This window comes from Pseudophryne corroboree, chromosome 2 (genome assembly GCF_028390025.1).
Source record: "Pseudophryne corroboree isolate aPseCor3 chromosome 2, aPseCor3.hap2, whole genome shotgun sequence".
NCBI lineage: Eukaryota > Metazoa > Chordata > Amphibia > Anura > Myobatrachidae > Pseudophryne > Pseudophryne corroboree.
Genome location: NC_086445.1, coordinates 891,412,687 through 891,430,303, shown reverse-complemented (window position 1 = coordinate 891,430,303; position 17,617 = coordinate 891,412,687). Strand labels below are relative to the sequence as shown.

Sequence of the window (17,617 nt, the reverse complement as noted above, 5' to 3'; positions counted from 1 at the left end):
TCATAATCAGCTCAGTGCCCTTTTAGGTGCTGAACTCATAATACCTAAGTGTATCCAATCTCACCCTTGCATCCCCTAGGTTAGTGATGGGGAACCTTGGCACTCCAGCTGTTGTTGAACTACACATCCCAGCATGCCCTGCTACAGTTTTGCTATTTGGTCATGCTAAAACTGTAGTAGGGTATGCTGAGATGTGTAGTTCAACAAGTGATGTGCACCGGAAATTTTTCGGGTTTTGTGATTTGGTTTTGGATTCGGTTCCGCGGCCGTGTTTTGGATTCGGACGCGTTTTGGCAAAACCTCCCTGAAATTTTTTTATCGGATTCGAGTGTGTTTTGGATTCGGGTGTTTTTTTTACAAAAAAACCCTCAAAAACAGCTTAAATCATAGAATTTGGGGGTCATTTTGATCCCATAGTATTATTAACCTCAATAACCATAATTTACACTCATTTCCAGTCTATTCTGAACACCTCACACCTCACAATATTATTTTTAGTCCTAAAATTTGCACCGAGGTCGCTGGATGACTAAGCTAAGCGACCCAAGTGGCCGACACAAACACCTGGCCCATCTAGGAGTGGCACTGCAGTGTCAGACAGGATGGCAGATTTAAAAAATAGTCCCCAAACAGCACATGATGCAAACAAAAAAAAGAGGTGCACCAAGGTCGCTGGATGGCTAAGCTAAGCGACCCAAGTGGCCGACACAAACACCTGGCCCATCTAGGAGTGGCACTGCAGTGTCAGACAGGATGGCAGATTTAAAAAAATAGTCCCCAAACAGCACATGATGCAAAGAAAAAAAGGGGTGCACCAAGGTCGCTGGATGGCTAAGCTAAGCGACCCAAGTGGCCGACACAAACACCTGGCCCATCTAGGAGTGGCACTGCAGTGTCAGAAAGTATGGCACTTCAAAAAATAGTCCCCAAACAGCACATGATGCAAAGAAAAATGAAAAAAAAAGGGGGTACAAGATGGAATTGCCCTTATGTTGTATAAACAGGACATGCACACTTTAAAACACCCATCATTTCAGCGACAGGGTCTGCCACACGACAGTGGCTGAAATGACTGGTTGGTTTGGGCCCCCACCAAAAAAGAAGCAATCAATCTCTCCTACAGAGGCAAGATGTCCACCTCCTCCTCATCCTCCGATTCCTCACCCCTTTCACTGTGTACATCCCCCTCCTCACAGATTATTAATTCATCCCCACTGGAATCCACCATCTCAGGTCCCTGTGTACTTTCTGGAGGCAATTGCTGGTGAATGTCTCCACGGAGGAATTGATTATAATTAATTTTGATGAACATCATCTTCTCCACATTTTCTGGAAGTAACCTCGTACGCCGATTGCTGACAAGGTGAGCGGCTGCACTAAACACTCTTTCGGAGTACACACTGGAGGGGGGGCAACTTAGGTAAAATAAAGCCAGTTTCTGCAAGGGCCTCCAAATTGCCTCTTTTTCCTGCCAGTATACGTACGGACTGTCTGACGTGCCTACATGGATGCGGTCACTCATATAATCCTCCACCATTCTTTCAATGGTGACAGAATCATATGCAGTGACAGTAGATGACATGTCAGTAATTGTTGGCAGGTCCTTCAGTCCGGACCAGATGTCAGCACTCGCTCCAGACTGACCTGCATCACCGCCAGTGGGTGGGCTCGGAATTCTTAGCCTTTTCCTCGCAGACCCAGTTGTGGGAGAATGTGAAGGAGGAGCTGTTGACGGGTCACATTCTGCTTGACTTGACAATTTTCTCACCAGCAGGTCTTTGAACCTCTGCAGACCTGTGTCTGCCGGAAAGAGAGATACAACATAGGTTTTAAATCTAGGATCGAGCACGGTGGCCAAAATGTAGTGCTCTGATTTCAACAGTTTGACCACCTGTGAATCCTGGTTAAGCGAATTAAGGGCTCCATCCACAAGTCCCACATGCCTAGCGGAATCGCTCTGTTTTAGCTCCTCCTTCAATCTGATGAGGGGAATGACCTGACTCAGGCTGGCAGTGTCTGAACTGACTTCACGTGTGGCAAGTTCAAAGGGTTGCAGAACCTTGCACAACGTTGAAATCATTCTCCACTGCGCTTGAGTCAGGTGCATTCCCCCTCCTTTGCCTATATCGTAGGTAGCTGTATAGGCTTGAATAGCCTTTTGCTGCTCCTCCATCCTCTGAGCATATAGAGGGTTGAATTCCACCTCGTTACCACCTCTTGCTTCAGATGATGGCGGGGCAGGTTTAGGAGTGTTTGCTGGTGCTCCAGTCTTCGGCAGGCGGTGGCTGAATGCCGAAAGTGGCCCGTAATTCTTCGGGCCACCGACAGAATCTCTTGCACGCCCCTGTCGTTTTTTAACTAATTCTGCACCACCAAATTCAATGTATGTGCAAAACATGGGACGTGCTGGAATTTGCCCACATGTAATGCATGCACAATATTGGTGGCGTTGTCCGATGTCACAAATCCCCAGGAGAGTCCAATTTGGGTAAGCCATTCTGCGATGATGGTCCTCAGTTTCCTTAAGAGGTTGTCAACTGTGTGCCTCTTGTGGAAAGAGGTGATACAAAGCGTAGCCTGCCTAGGAACGAGTTGGCATTTGCGAGATGCTGCAACTGGTGCCGCCGTGCTGCGGGAGGCAATACATCAACCCAGTGGGCTGTCACAGTCATATAGTCCTGAGTCTGCCCTGCTCCACTTGTCCACATGTCTGTGGTTAAGTGGACATTGGGTACAACTGCATTTTTTAGGACACTTGTGACTCTTTTTCTGAGGTCTAACTCAATAAATTCTCTAATTCCCTGTGAATTAACAGTGGATACCGGACACACGTTTAACACCTCCTAGGCTGCCAAGGTCTGAGTTATCTGCTTTGCAGCAGGATGACTGCTGTGATATTTCATCTTCCTTGCAAAGGACTGTTGGACAGTCAATTGCTTACTGGAAGTAGTACAAGTGGTCTTCCGACTTCCCCTCTGGGATGAGGATCGACTCCCAGCAGCAACAACAGCAGTGCCAACAGCAGTAGGCGTTACACTCAAGGATGCATTGGAGGAATCCCAGGCAGGAGAAGACTCGTCAGACTTGACAGTGACATGGCCTGCAGGACTATTGGCTTTCCTGTCTAAGGAGGAAATTGACACTGAGGGAGTTGGTGGTGTGGTTTGCAGGAGCCTGGTTACAATAGGAAGGGATTTAGTTGTCAGTGGACTGCTTCCGCTGTCACCCAAAGTTTTTGAACTTGTCAATGACTTCTGATGAATGAGCTCCAGGTGACGTATAAGGGAGGATGTTCCTAGGTGGTTAACATCCTTACCCCTACTTATTACAGCTTGACAAAGGCAACACACGGCTTGACAAATGTTGTCCGCATTTCTGTTAAAATAATTCCACACCAACAAAGTGATTTTTTTGTAATTTGACCAGGCATGTCAATGGCCATATTCGTCCCACGGACAACAGGTGTCTCCCCGGGTGCCTGACTTAAACAAACCACCTCACTATCAGAATCCTCCTTGTCAATTTCCTCCTCAGCACCAGCAACACCCATATCCTCATCCTGGTGTACTTCAACAGTGACATCTTCAATTTGAATATCAGGAACTGGACTGCGGGTGCTCCTTCCAGCACTTGCAGGGGGCGTGCAAATGGTGGAAGGTGCCACCTCTTCTCGTCCAGTGTTGGGAAGGTCAGGCATCGCAACCGTCACAATTGGACTCTCCTTGGGGATTTGTGATTTAGAAGACCGCACAGTTCTTTGCTGTGCTTTTGCCGGCTTAAGTCTTTTCATTTTTCTAGCAAGAGGATGAGTGCTTCCATCCTCATGTGAATCTGAACCACTAACCATGAACATAGGCCAGGGCCTCAGCCGTTCCTTGCCACTCCGTGTCGTAAATGGCATATTGGCAAGTTTACGCTTCTCATCAGACGCTTTTAATTTTGATTTTTGGGTCATTTTACTGAACTTTTGTTTTTTGGATTTTACATGCTCTGTACTATGACATTGGGCATCGGCCTTGGCAGACGACGTTGATGGCATTTCATCGTCTCGGCCATGACTAGTGGCAGCAGCTTCAGCACGAGGTGGAAGTGGATCTTGATCTTTCCCTATTTTACCCTCCACATTTTTGTTCTCCATTTTTTTATGTGTGGAATTATATGCCAGTAATATATCAATAGCAATGGCCTACTGTACCGTACTGCTATATATATACTGGTGGTCACAGCAAAATTCTGCACTGTCCTCCTACTATATATACTGAGCACAACTAAAATGCAGCACAGGTATGGATGGATAGTATACTTGATGACACAGAGGTAGGTAGAGCAGTGGACTACTGTACTGTACTGCTATATATATACTGGTGGTCACAGCAAAATTCTGCACTGTCCTCCTACTATATATACTGCACACAACTAAAATGCAGCACAGGTATGGATGGATAGTATACTTAACAACACAAAGGTAGGTAGAGCAGTGGACTACTGTACCATACTGCTATATATATACTGGTGATCACAGCAAAATTCTGCACTGTTCTCCTACTATATACTACAATGCAGCACATACATGGAGCGTTTTTCAGGCAGAGAACGTAGATATTTTCAGCACATTGAGCACAGATATTTGCAAGCACACTGAGCACAGATATTTGCAGCACACTGAGCACAGATATTTGCAGCACACTCAACACAGAAACTAAGAGAACGCTGCACGTCCTCTCGCTATCATCTCCAATGCACGAGTGAAAATGGCGGCGACGCGCAGCTCCTTATAAAGAATACGAATCTCGCGAGGATCCGACAGCGGGATGATGACGTTCGGGCGTGCTCAGGTTAACCGAGCAAGGCGGGAAGATCCGAGGCTGCCTCGGACCCATGTAAAATGGGTGAAGTTCGGGGGGGTTCGGATCTCGAGGAACCGAACCCGCTCATCACTAAGTTCAACAACAGCTGGAGTTCCAAGGTTCCCCATCACTGCCCTAGGTGGTCCATAAGTAGGTCTAACTAATATGTCTTACAGCAATCCAACGCCATCTCCAGAGCACTTAGCGCATCTGAAGCCCCACCAGCCAACAGGGGCGTATTGGTCCAGAAAGTGTAAACAAATCACACTTTAATAAGACTTTAAGAGGCTCTTTATTTTATAACAATCAAACATTTGATGGATAGCCCTTATGACAGACACTAGCTAACTAGAAGCACAGCTAAAGGGGGAAGGTCAACAACCACATGACAAACAAATCTCCCTCTCACAGTTGAAGTTATCTAATGACTAGCAAATAGAAATTGGTCCTCTAGTGCCTCCTTCGCCAGTATGCTCCCCCAGAGCCGTTTCTAGACATTTTGGCTCCCAGTGCGAGCAGTTAAAAAATGCGCCCCCCCCCCCCCCCATAGATATTATAAAAAGTAATATTTTGCACGTTGCTAAAGTGGGTGTGGCCTTGCTATGGAAATGGGCATGGTCTTGCTAAATTTGGCGTGGCCTTGCAGAAAAGAAAAAAATTCCACCAAATTATGCCCGACAGTAATGCCCCCTGCCCCATAATATACCCCACACAATAATGCCCCCTGCACCATAATATGCCCCACATAGTAATTTCCACATAATAATTTCCCATGCACCATAATTATGTGTACACTGTGGGGCATAATAAGTTGTCCTGTATGATACACAGTAATGCCCGTGACAATTTATTATTCCCCACACAGTACTGCCAAGCAAAACTGATTATGCCCCAGTTATGCCCTGGCCTACCCAATAATGGATACCTTTTTGCTTGGGTTTCACGGCGCGGGCCACCTCCCGTTTTCCACCCGCAGCACTTCAGCATCTCCCAGTGCTGCCGGTGGGACCCTGAAAGGTGTATGCGGCTCCCGGCACTTTCAGGTATCAGTGTACTTGTCCCTAACAGATGCTAGAGGTTCAGTAGGACCTCTAGCATCTGTCTCCTCTATGACAGCGGTCATTTCGGGTAAGACATTTTATCAGTAGTATAAGAAACGGCCCTGTGCTCCCCGCAGAGCCCAGGGAAAATATTTATGAATGTTATTTACAGATTTCAGCGCTTTCTGAGTAATGAATGGTCATGGGATAACGTAGCCAAACACAGGCAACAATGCCTAAATAAAGTGTAGATCAAAAAGAAGAGGTAATTTAAAGTAAATATTATACACTGGAGAAGGAAAGATGGACATAGATAAATTTATCAATGTGTCCCAGGCATCAAATCAGGTAACAAGCATCAAATTGCAGGCAATTACAGAAACCTCTGGAAAATGTGCCAGCTAAAGTCCAATCTGTACAGTGCAGACTTCAGCTGAGCAAAAATACCAGACGAGAACCTGATAATGAGTAGTTGGGAGCCTGACTGGGCATGAAAGCCAAAATGATTACTCTTGTTAAAAACCATCAATCACATGCCTATACAAAATCCTCGCAACACTGAAACAACCTCAAAATATGAAGTAGTTATGTTTGACCCCCGACTTAGAAATTCTGTAGAACGATTCCATAGGCCCCTGGAACTGTAAACTCAAATTTCTCACTATCACGCCATAACAGAATCCTGGCTGTCTCCACCAGTCATAACCACTATTGTAAAACACATTTAAGAATTGTACACCCTAGACCAAACTGTGAAATATGTCGCTAAAAGGATTATTTAAAAACTCCCACTAAAAGTATGTTTTTGGCGTTCTACCTTCACTTAGATACTACACTGAAACACAACTACAGTATAATCTTGCAAAGCTTTCTAGGTAAATGTGCATCAGCCAGGGCTGGTAACACTTCTTCATAATCCGTGCACATTGACTAACCAGGGAAGACCTCAAACACTGCCTACCCCATCACATACAGCTAGAAAACAAAAATCAGAAAATAGCAAGGAAGTAAACAGTAAATACAGACAGATTGTAGCATGTTTAACCTGCACTCCTGCAGCAGCTTCCCAAACCACTACTTCATACAATAGCTATTGCAATCGTTCCATAATGTTTATTAAATGTTTATTTCCCTTCATGGCAGAGTCATTCAATGTTAAGCACTTGAGGAAACAAGAGTTAGGTGCAGGACAACCCATCTATGAAGCATTCAGCATGACTAAGAGCCCACATTCTAACCAGCAATCAGTCCAAGCACTGAATTCCATTCTAAACATGTATACAGTCACAAAGGAGCTTGGCCGATATTAGTAAAATTTAGGAATAATTATTTTCATAATTATTATTATTATTATGTTCATTTGTAAAGTCGCCACAAAGGCAGTACCGTCATGGGTAAACATATAAAATGGTAGCAGGATAACATACATAAATACAGTACACAATGGCAGACCATATCATAGGTATCAATTATTATAAAATTGGAGCCTGATTTTATTTAAATCATCATTCACATTGGGTGATGACCTAATTGTGGCTATGGCACTTGCACGATATGCAACCCCCAACTCCACATGGGTGAACCATGGCCCTCATTCCGAGTTGTTCGCTCGCTAGCCGCTTTTCTCAGCAGTGCACACGTTAAGCCGCCGCCCTCTGGGAGTGAATCTTAGCTTAGCAGAATTGCGAACGAAGTATTCGCAATATTGCGAAAAGATTTTTCTTTGCAGTTTCTGAGTAGCTCGAGACTTACTCTTCCAGTGCGATTAGTTCAGTGCTTGTCGTTCCTGGTTTGATGTCACAAACACACCCAGCGTTCGCCCAGACACTCCCCCGTTTCTCCAGCCACTCCCGCGTTTTTCCCAGAAACTGCAGCGTTTTTTCACACACTCCCATAAAACGGCCAGTTTCCGCCCAGAAACACCCACTTCCTGTCAATCACACTACGATCAGCAGAACGAAGAAAAAACCTCGTAATGTCGTGAGTAAAATACCAAACTTCTTAGCAAATTTACTTGGCGCAGCCGCAGTGCGAACATTGCGCATGCGCAGTTAGCAGAAAATCGCACCGATGCGATGGAAAATAACGAGCGAACAACTCGGAATGAGGGCCCATGCACATTAGGTGTCACATGCACACGTGTACCAGGAGAGGAGAAGCCCAAGAATCGGAAGGGAGAGGGCAGGTAGTGGGAAAGGAAAAGAGCTGAGAGCAGGAGGGAGTGGGCTGGAAAGGGGTGGGAGTGACAGGGACTGTAGCCAGCTGTAATTGATCTGGCAGATACCTGGGCCAAACACTAAAAGCACACCACAGACTGGGTTGCACAAATTAACAGGGGCTGGGGTAGGGAAACTCAATTAAGCTATCAGGAGTAAGCAGAGGTGAGTGGATTCAGTGTTCAATAATCATGCACTCGGGATTTGTTCAAAATCCTGGCATTTGGGGTCCCAAGTAGGAAGACCAACAGCAGATTCCCGACAATCAGAATCCTGACAGATCCTAGAAGTATGTACAGTAGGTTTGGGTTAGGCACCAGGGAGAAGGTTAGAGTTAAACTGTGGGGTCTGGGGTAGGCTAGGGTTAGGCTGCAGGAGGTAATGGTTAGGATTAGGCTGCAGGAGGGGAAAGTTAGGGTTAGGCAGTGGGAGGGATTTAGTTAGGGTGGGGTGAAAATACTTACCCAACCCCTTTACTCAATAAATAAGTGAGCAAACAGAGTAATACCCCTTTCACATCGCACAAATAACCCGGTATCGACACAGCATATTGCCGTGTCGAAACGGGTCAGTGTGCGATGTGAAAGCTCCTTTGCTGAATTAGTGGGTCGCCTGACCCGGTAATTCAACCAGGTTAAAAAGAAGGGTTATTACCGGGTTGAATACCGGGTCAGGTGCAGTGTGAATGCGAGCCGTTTCGATGCGACACGGCTCCCATTCACAGCATAGAGAGAGGCGGTGCAGGAGATGAGCTTATCTCCCAGCGCCGCCTCCACCCCCGCCCCTGCTGCTGTTGCGCCTCCCGCTGCTATGGCAACCGACCCGGTATATTGCCGGGTCGGAAAGCCAGCAAAGAAGAGCAAATGCCGGATCCCACCCGGTAAGGACACGTTTCTCTTACCGGGTGGGATCCGGCATTTGTGATCTGAAAGCAGCATAAGAGTCCCTGAAAGAGAGGAGACCTGGATAGTGCTAAGCATTAGAAGGATCAGGAGCCAAATAAATCATACAATAACGCGATTCTCAACTCATAAAAGGGCTAATTTAGACCTGATCACTGCTGTGCGTTTTCGCACAGCAGCGATCAGGTCTTAACTGCGCATGTGCCGGCATTGCAGTGTGCCGGTGCATGCCAGACAGCCGACGGCTGTCTTAGTTCTGCAATCGCCTCTGCCTGATTGTCAGGCAGAGGCGGTTGCTGGGCGGGAGGGGGCGGGCTGGCGGCGTTTGGTCGCCGTTTAAGGAGCGCGGTCCGGGCAACGCAGTTGTGCCCAGACCATTGGGGGGTGGGCTGCGGCAGCTGTGTGATGTCAGACGCAGCCGCTGCGACCCGGGCAGCGACGAGTAGCTCCCTGCAAGCGCGCAGGAGCCACGCTGGTTGGGAGCTACTCTTTCAGTACAAAGGCATCGCCGCTGTGCGATGCTTTTGTTCTTGTGCGGGGGGCGTCGGGCCTGACATGCGGGGCGGACTAGCCCTGTGCTGGGCGTCCCCCCCATATGTCTGAAGACTAAATTTAGCACATCTACAATCAGGTCTGAATTAGGCCCAATATTAAGATTCTGTAATCACTATGGACGGGTTGGGTGCAATATGCCGGCACTGGAGATGCCGGTGGTCAAAATACCAACTGCAGCATCCCGATGGGGAGAATCCCGACAAGGGCAAGGTAAGCATACTTACCTATACATACCTAGTATACTTACCTTTCTCCAATGCCCCTTAACCCTCCCTTCCCACACCCTAAAACCTAACACACACACACCCTGCAGCCTTACCCTCCCTGAGGGTGCATAAATCTACCCCCCTTCCCATAACCTACATAATAAGCCACCCCCTCGCAGCTTACCCCTAACCCTCCCTGGGGGTGTCTAACCCCCCTCCCCACAGCCTAAATCTAGCCCCCCTTCCCTGCAGCCTAACCCTAATCCTCTCCCTGCAGCCTTCACCTAACCTCACCCTCCCTCTGCAGCTTACCTGTGCGGCGGCACGGCAAAAACAGCATTGTGGCACAATATGTATTGTATAGTACTGACTGGGATTAGCTTTTGTCGCAACCCAAGAGGGGAAGCCTAGCGAGTGGTAGTAGTACTGGCTCTATCTCTGACTGCTGCATGTGTCTTGTGTTCACTTTTCAGTGCATCTGATAGATGTATGCTTTTATTGCCAACTGTTAGTCGGGTAGTATGTCAAGTTACACTATTACTATGTCTATTCTATATACAGTGCTGCAGACACTTTGTGGTTACTTTAATAATAATAATAATAATAATAATAATAATGATAATAATAATAACAACAACAATAATAGAGATGAGTTAAACTTTCAGCATATTTCATATTAATATAACTGTTAGCCTTTTGTAGTTGAAAACATTGAAATAAAGCTGTGATAGATTTGAAACGAGTTTCAGGTTCAGAAGAATTTGTCTTTTAATATATTGTTTTGTAAACAAATGTGTTTCTTAATCTGGCCATACACCTACAGATTTATTGTCATATCTGGCTGGTTGGAATGAAAATCTGGTAATGGATGAGAGCAAATGACAATTGACCATTTGCTCCAAAACACTGGAAAACAGACAAAAATGGTCAATCAGACAAATTGATTAAACCCACATCCGTTTTTATCAGTTTTACGGCATGTAGGAGCAAATGGCCAACTGTCATTTCCGCTCATCCATTACCAGGTTTTCATTCCAACCATCCAGATCTAACAATAAATCTTTAGTGTATGGGCAGCATTAAGCTGGGCATAGACTATACAATTATCTGGCAGATTATCTGCCAGATCTGGCGGGTTGGAATGAAAATCATGTAATGGATGGGAGCATATGACAATCATCCACTTGCCGGGACCCAAACACCGGAAAATATACTAAAAATTTTGTTTATACAAATTGGTTAAATCTGTGATTTAACCAATTTGTCTGAACGACAGTTTTTGTCCATTTTCCAGTGTTTGGGAGCAAATAAAGGCTTGTCATGTGCTCCCATCCACTTCCAGATTTTCAGATAATGCCAGATATTTGTATGTTGAATGCCCAGCTTTGAATCGTCTTCAAATATATATGCATATATACTGTATATATATATATATATATATATATATAATATACAGTATATATCAGAACTGAAAGTAGACGTTTTGGAGCCCTGTATCAGGCTTGGTCACACAATAGTGCCTCTTATTCTTATCCTCCTCTCCTCGCTGAGACATTTGGTGCTGGGGTTGTGACCTCAGATTCAAGGTGCCGAAGAACCGCCTCAGTCCAGAGAAAGCCAGGATCTCAGAGAAATAAGGTAAGGGGAGAGTGGCCCCTCCTTCCACTATTCCTGTGTCTGGACCACAGTCAGCAGCACTTCATTGTGACTGGTGAACTGGCTAACTCATTGTAATGCTGCCGGTTGCCATCCGCTTTAATGTCTCCATGGTCACAGGCAGCTAATCGTATCTGCAGAGCCACCTAGCAGCAGTGACAAGCGGATCTGCATAGACATCATGATAGTGAATCGGGCTCCAAAAAACATAATTATGGCAGGGACAGGCCAGTCCTGAAACTGAAGTCTCCTAGCAGAAAGCAGTTAGGCAAGTAGCCCCAACCTCTCCCACATCCTCTGCCAGCAAATCTACACCTGAGACCCCTTCCTCCTCCTCCTCTCACCTACAATTACAAGTTGATAGATGATTAATAATATAGATGCTTCCATACACAGGTGTTCAGATGTACCCTCAACAACTTGTGCTGGCTTTTTACCTGTTTCTGAAATTATTTTGCTTATTTCACATACTGTACATTCATTTGCATTAACTTGACTCGGAACGCTAGAACTAGTTATAAATATTAAAAAATGATACAAAACAAAAGATTCTGGTACTGGGTACCCTTGTATATGGTAAATAAAGATTTCAGGGTGTTTAATGAATCATGCTATTAGGTAGAGAAAGAAAGTGTATTACAGCTTTCTATACATTTAGCAATGGCTGGACCATGTCATATATAACTTTTATCTTTAGTGTTAGTACTACTGTACAGTACATTTGCATAATGTATATACCTACTAAAAAATTACTGTACCAGGATCATAACATTTTTATTACCTTTACTTTTGTTTTTCATTATGTATAGTCTGTTCTTAATGTGCAGACTTGATTTATCAAGCCTTTTAAATACCACCACTAGCACCTATTGTAATAAGATTGTTTCATTTTCATTTCAGAGACTGTATCATTCTTCGGAAATTATCCTAAATGATGGCGCAGACCTTTGGATACATTGCACTGGATTTACCAGGGAGATCTCATACATAGCTAGAATGTGGTCATGTTGCCTTGGAACTTTGAAGGGACATGCATTGTTGTGTCCAAAATATATTCTTTAATCCATAGGTAATTAAAGCAATTTTTTGTTTGGGGACCCTTCCCCTCCCCTTTTTTTTTTTCATTTTTTTTTTCTTTTTCATTTTTTTTTACAGAGGGCATGGCCAAACCTTTTTTTAGTCTACAGAAATTTCTAAGGCGGGCTCAGTTTTTCCTCTTTTTTCTCACAATTGCTTACTTAATGGCTGGAAGTCTGCTACTTTTACAAAGGTCTTATTTGGTGATCCAACAAAACAACAGAGGGACTACCAGTATTCAGGGATCTGCAATTGACAGTTTGATGCCTGATGATCGATATATGGAACGTAGGATGTTTCAGTCCCCATACTGGAATCCAAAAGGAATGGGGGATGGAACTGTTCAAAGTAAAACATTGACGAATGCGCAACATACTTTACTTGACCAGCCACTTTGGTTGATATCTCGGAACTCAGAGTTAAGGCAGCTGAGAAGAAGATGGTTTCATAATTTTGTGAATGATCGAGAAACTGGCCAAGGCACAATATCAAAACTACAAAAGCATACGCTTGTAAATAAAGGTGGGTGTAATAGTCTAATCCATCAATTGCAAAATCAAAGTACTTTCCAATTTATTGTATAATTCATATTGTCATATATCAATGTATGATCCACGGGGAAAGTCTGTAGAACATATCAATATACATATTTATATTATTCATTTATAAGACAGCAATACATTCAGAGCATGCAATTACCTAAATGTAGCAGTTACACATAGACAATAGGACAAGAACCTACTTATAATAGCTTTTGCAATTCATATGTTTTCTATTAAAGTATTTTTGTAAAAGCAGAGGGACATCCAGGTATAATTGCAGAGATAGAGAGAGAGAGGGAGAGAGAGAGAGAGAGAGAGAGAGAGAGAGAGAGAGAGAGAGAGAGAGAGAGAGGCAGTTAGAAATGCAGGATAGAAAAGCAGGATAGATGTCATGAGAAGAGAGGTAGATTTGTCTGTCATCAGTGTAGAGGTGGTAATTAAGGTCAGAGAAGCATATGAATTCACAAAGAGGAGAGATATGGAGACAGAAAAGCAGGGTGCCCAGTGCAGAGCTCTGTGGAACGCGAACAGAAAGAGGGAGTGAAGGGGAGGATGTGGAAGAGGTGTAAACACTGAAGAAGCATTCAGAAAAGTAGGGGGCGAACCAGGAAAGAACAGTATCTCAAAGGCATGAAGGGTTTTGAGAACAGTGTGATTGATTCCGCTGAAAACAGCAGAGATGTCAAGGAGGGCGAGAATGGAGAAGAGGCCCTTAGATTTAATTGTGAGCAGGTCATTGGCCACTTCAGTAAGGGAACTTTGGTAAATTGGAGAGACTGGAAGCTTGATTTTTTGAGTCAAGTAGAGAGTGGGCAGAGAGAAATAAACAAGAGTTGTGTTTTATGTGTTTATTTCCTTATGTAAAATATGGAATGCCGGAAATTCTGTTATTTTTAATTTGCTTTTTATTTTAACAGACATTTCTTAAATAAAAACATTTTTACAAAAAAGAAAGAGTGTTAGGTGATTGTATTCAGGTCACTTGAGTCGTTTATAGGGAAATGTGAGGAGAGAGATGAAGTGCAAGTAGGAGAGAGCAATAACGTCAAGAGAGGGTTTCTTGAGGACTCGTGTGATGTGAGAATTTCTGCAATAGGTGGGGAAGGAGAGTTTGATGAGGAGAGCGAGGTCCATGCAAGCTTTGAGGGTTGGGGGGGGGGGGGGGCGGAAGGGCAGTTCAGTGGAAACTGGATCAATGGGACAAATAGAGGGATGAGGAGATGAGTGACAGGAGAGAAGAAACTAAGGGTGGGGTAATGACTGAGAGAGGGTGTTGGTATGGGAATTTTAATGCAATGAGATGAGATGGTTGGTGTTATTTCTACAGAAGGTGGCAATATTGTATGCAATAAGAGAAGTAGGAAAGGATGGCAGAGGTTGGTTGGGGAACTACTGTAGTTGATGATGGTGTTGAGTTGACTGCCTTGGGTTAGCAGGGCAAATACTGTATGAGGATTTAAAGTAAGACTACTTGGCAAGATAGACTGTGGAAATGTAGTCAATGTTGGATTTATTTTACTTTTAATAGAGGAAAATTAATTAAACTATTGATAGGAGCCTAATTATCTCAAATAGAAATGCATAGTTATTTTTCTTTATTACATGAATGGTTTATGTGTTGCAAGAACATACAATCTAGCAGCTGTCCCCACTAACATGCATAAGCACAACTCCTTTATTTTACTTTTACAACATTCTCCCATCATGAATCAATGCTTTCAGTCATTCCAGGGGGTTTTCAAAGCCAACAGTTGTCGGGCAGTTTTCACTGCAGAATTTAAAATGACAATGATTTTAAATACAAAATATGCCAAGTTTTGCATTTAATATTATTGGTAGTTTAAATCATGTGGTCAAAACCGGTGACAAATGGCAGCTTTGAAAATATACTGCCTGGTGTCCCTAATATGTTTTTTTGTTGGTTTTTTATTCAATGTTGCAACTACAGATAATACAATATTATTTTTGAAATCATGCTGAATTCAGATCATCCATGGCACAGAGAAGGGGAAGGTGTTTTCCATATGGCATGTATACCCCCAGTGACCTCTGACTACCTGTCCTATCACTTGCACTTAGGGGTCTTTCCGAGTCATGTTCGCTTGCTAGCAGTTTTTAACAGCCATGCAAACGCTCTGCCGCCGCCCAGTGGGAGTGTATTTTAGCTTAGCAGAAGTGCGAACGAAAGGATCGCACAGCGGCTACAAAATAATTTTGTGCAGTTTCAGAGTAGCTTCAGACCTACTCAGCGCTTGCGATCACTTCAGACTGTTCAGTTCCTGTTTTGACGTCACAAACGCCCTGCGTTCGCCCAGCCATGCATGCATTTTTTGGAACACTCCCTGAAAATGGTCAGTTGACACCCAGAAACGCCCTCTTCCTGTCAATCACTCTGCGGCCAGCAGTGCGACTGAAAAGCTTCGCTAGACCTTGTGTGAAACTACATCATTCGTTGTAATAGTACGACATGCGTGCGCATTGCGCCGCATACGCAGAAGTGCCGTTTTTTTGCCTGATTGCTGTGCAGCGACCGAAAGCAGCTAGCTATCAACTCGGAATGACCCCCTTATTGTCTGGGAGTGCAATCATTTTATGTATCATCCCATCATAAAACTCACTTCTGTCACCATACGCAGAGTGCACCATTTCTCTCTCTCTGGTGTAAGCCTGCTGTTCCCCCATCATTTCTCTCCGCACACTGCCTCTGCTCTTTATAAACCTTAGAGGAAAGATGTATATTATGGACTTGTGGTTATGAGCCCAGAACATCTTTCCATATAAGGCTAACAAAAGTGAGTGTATCTTTTAATGTGGCTACTCCTTTTCACTCTCATGAGGCAAGTATGGGGCTGATTCAGACCTGATGGCTGCTGTACATTTTCTCACAGGCTGTGATCAGGTCTGCACTGCGCATGTGCATGCACCATAATGCGCAGGTGCGATGGACCGCAGCAACGGGGATCGCCGGTCAGCGGCGAGTGTAAAAATTCCAAACGCATCGGCAATCGCAAAGTGATTGACAGGAAGAGGGCGTTTGTGGTTGGCAACTGACCGCTTCTAGAGCGTTTCCAGAAAAACGCAGAGGGACCCGGCGTTTTGTGGAAGGATTTCTGACGTCAGCTCCGGCCCCGATCATCGCAGCGTGTGAGTAAGTTCTGAGCTGTGCAGAGACTGCACAAACTGCTGTTTGTGCATCTCTCCAGCAAAAACGATCGCACACCTGCACACACACAATACCCTCCCCCTGTAGGCAGCGACTACCTCATTGCAGGGATGCAAAAAACGCACACTAGTGATCAGGTCTGAATTACCCCCTATGTAAATTATAATTTACAACAAAGAAATACTTTTCATTTGTGACCTTTCTAAAATAGTCATAGTGAAAAGCAATCTACAAATAACCTGACAGTTTCTTGATACAACATAACAGTTGCTTTAATGCAATCAATCGCAAATAAAGACAAAAAATAAAACAACATACAGCAACTGAAAGAATTGTTTTAAATAGTGGTCTGTTCATGTTGCTCCCTTTTCGCTGCACATACTGCGTATTAGTAGGTACCTTTACGTCGATCACCCTTTTTGGGGGTAATTCAGAGTTGATCGCAGTAGAAAATTTGTTAGCAGTTGGGCAAAACCATATGCACTGCGGGGGGGCAGATATATCTCACCTGCCTCACCCCACCACACGTCACTGGTGCACAGAGAGTTAGATTTGGGTGGGGTGTGTTCAAACTGAAATCTAAATTGCAGTGTAAAAATAAAGCATCCAGTGTTTACCATCCACAGCAACAAAATAACCCACCCAAATCTAACTCTATCTGCAAATGTTATATCTGCCACACCTGCAGTGCACATGGGGGGGGGGGGTCATTCCGAGTTGATCGCACACTGCAGCTTTTTGCAGCCCGTGCGATCAACTAGACGCCACCTATGGGGGGGTGTTTTTTTTGCTTAGCAAGGCTGCGATCGCTTGTGCAGCCCTGCTATACAAAAAAGGTTTTGTGCAGAACTAGACCAGGGTATGAGTTACTTACCCTGTGCGATAAATCCAGCATTGAAGGTCCCAGAATTGACGTCAGACATCCGCCCTCCAAACGCCTGGACATGCCTGCTTCGCCGCACTACTCCCAGAAAACGGTCAGTTGACGCCCCGGAATGCCTTCCTCCTGTCAATCTTCTTGCAATTACGTCAGCGATCGCTTTCTTCATTTTGCTTGTCGTTGCCCAGCGATGGCCGGGCGGCCGAGGAGGATCGTGGAGGGGCAGCATGGAAAGTGGGAGGCTTGCCCACCTTTCCGGGCGGGCGGGAGGGTCACCCGATTTTTGGGATCCTCCCGGCTATTCCGGTAGGGTAGGCAAGTATGTTTTAAGGATTGCACAACAATTCTGTCATAATACAAATTTATCACTGTTATAAAGTGCAGAAGTGAAATGTATATTGTTTAAAATATTTTTCAGTTTTATTATAGTAGAACAAAATATTCTGTTTTTGTTTGATATGCAAAGTCACAGTTTCTGTGCGAAGCTCTAATAGAAAGACAGGGTATATAACACTGTTATCATTTTATATCAA

General features: G+C 44.5%; 1 protein-coding gene across 1 annotated transcript in view; it reads left to right on the top strand.

Annotated features, from left to right (window-relative positions):
• The window catches only part of WSCD1 (WSC domain containing 1), a 259,167-nt gene that overhangs the window by 62,385 nt on the left and 179,165 nt on the right, over positions 1-17,617 (top strand). The window contains exon 2 of the mRNA XM_063956006.1: positions 12,323-13,021. Within this exon, the coding sequence (XP_063812076.1) occupies positions 12,583-13,021 (439 nt within the window). The 5' untranslated portion in view covers positions 12,323-12,582. The remainder of the gene's footprint in view (positions 1-12,322; positions 13,022-17,617) is intronic.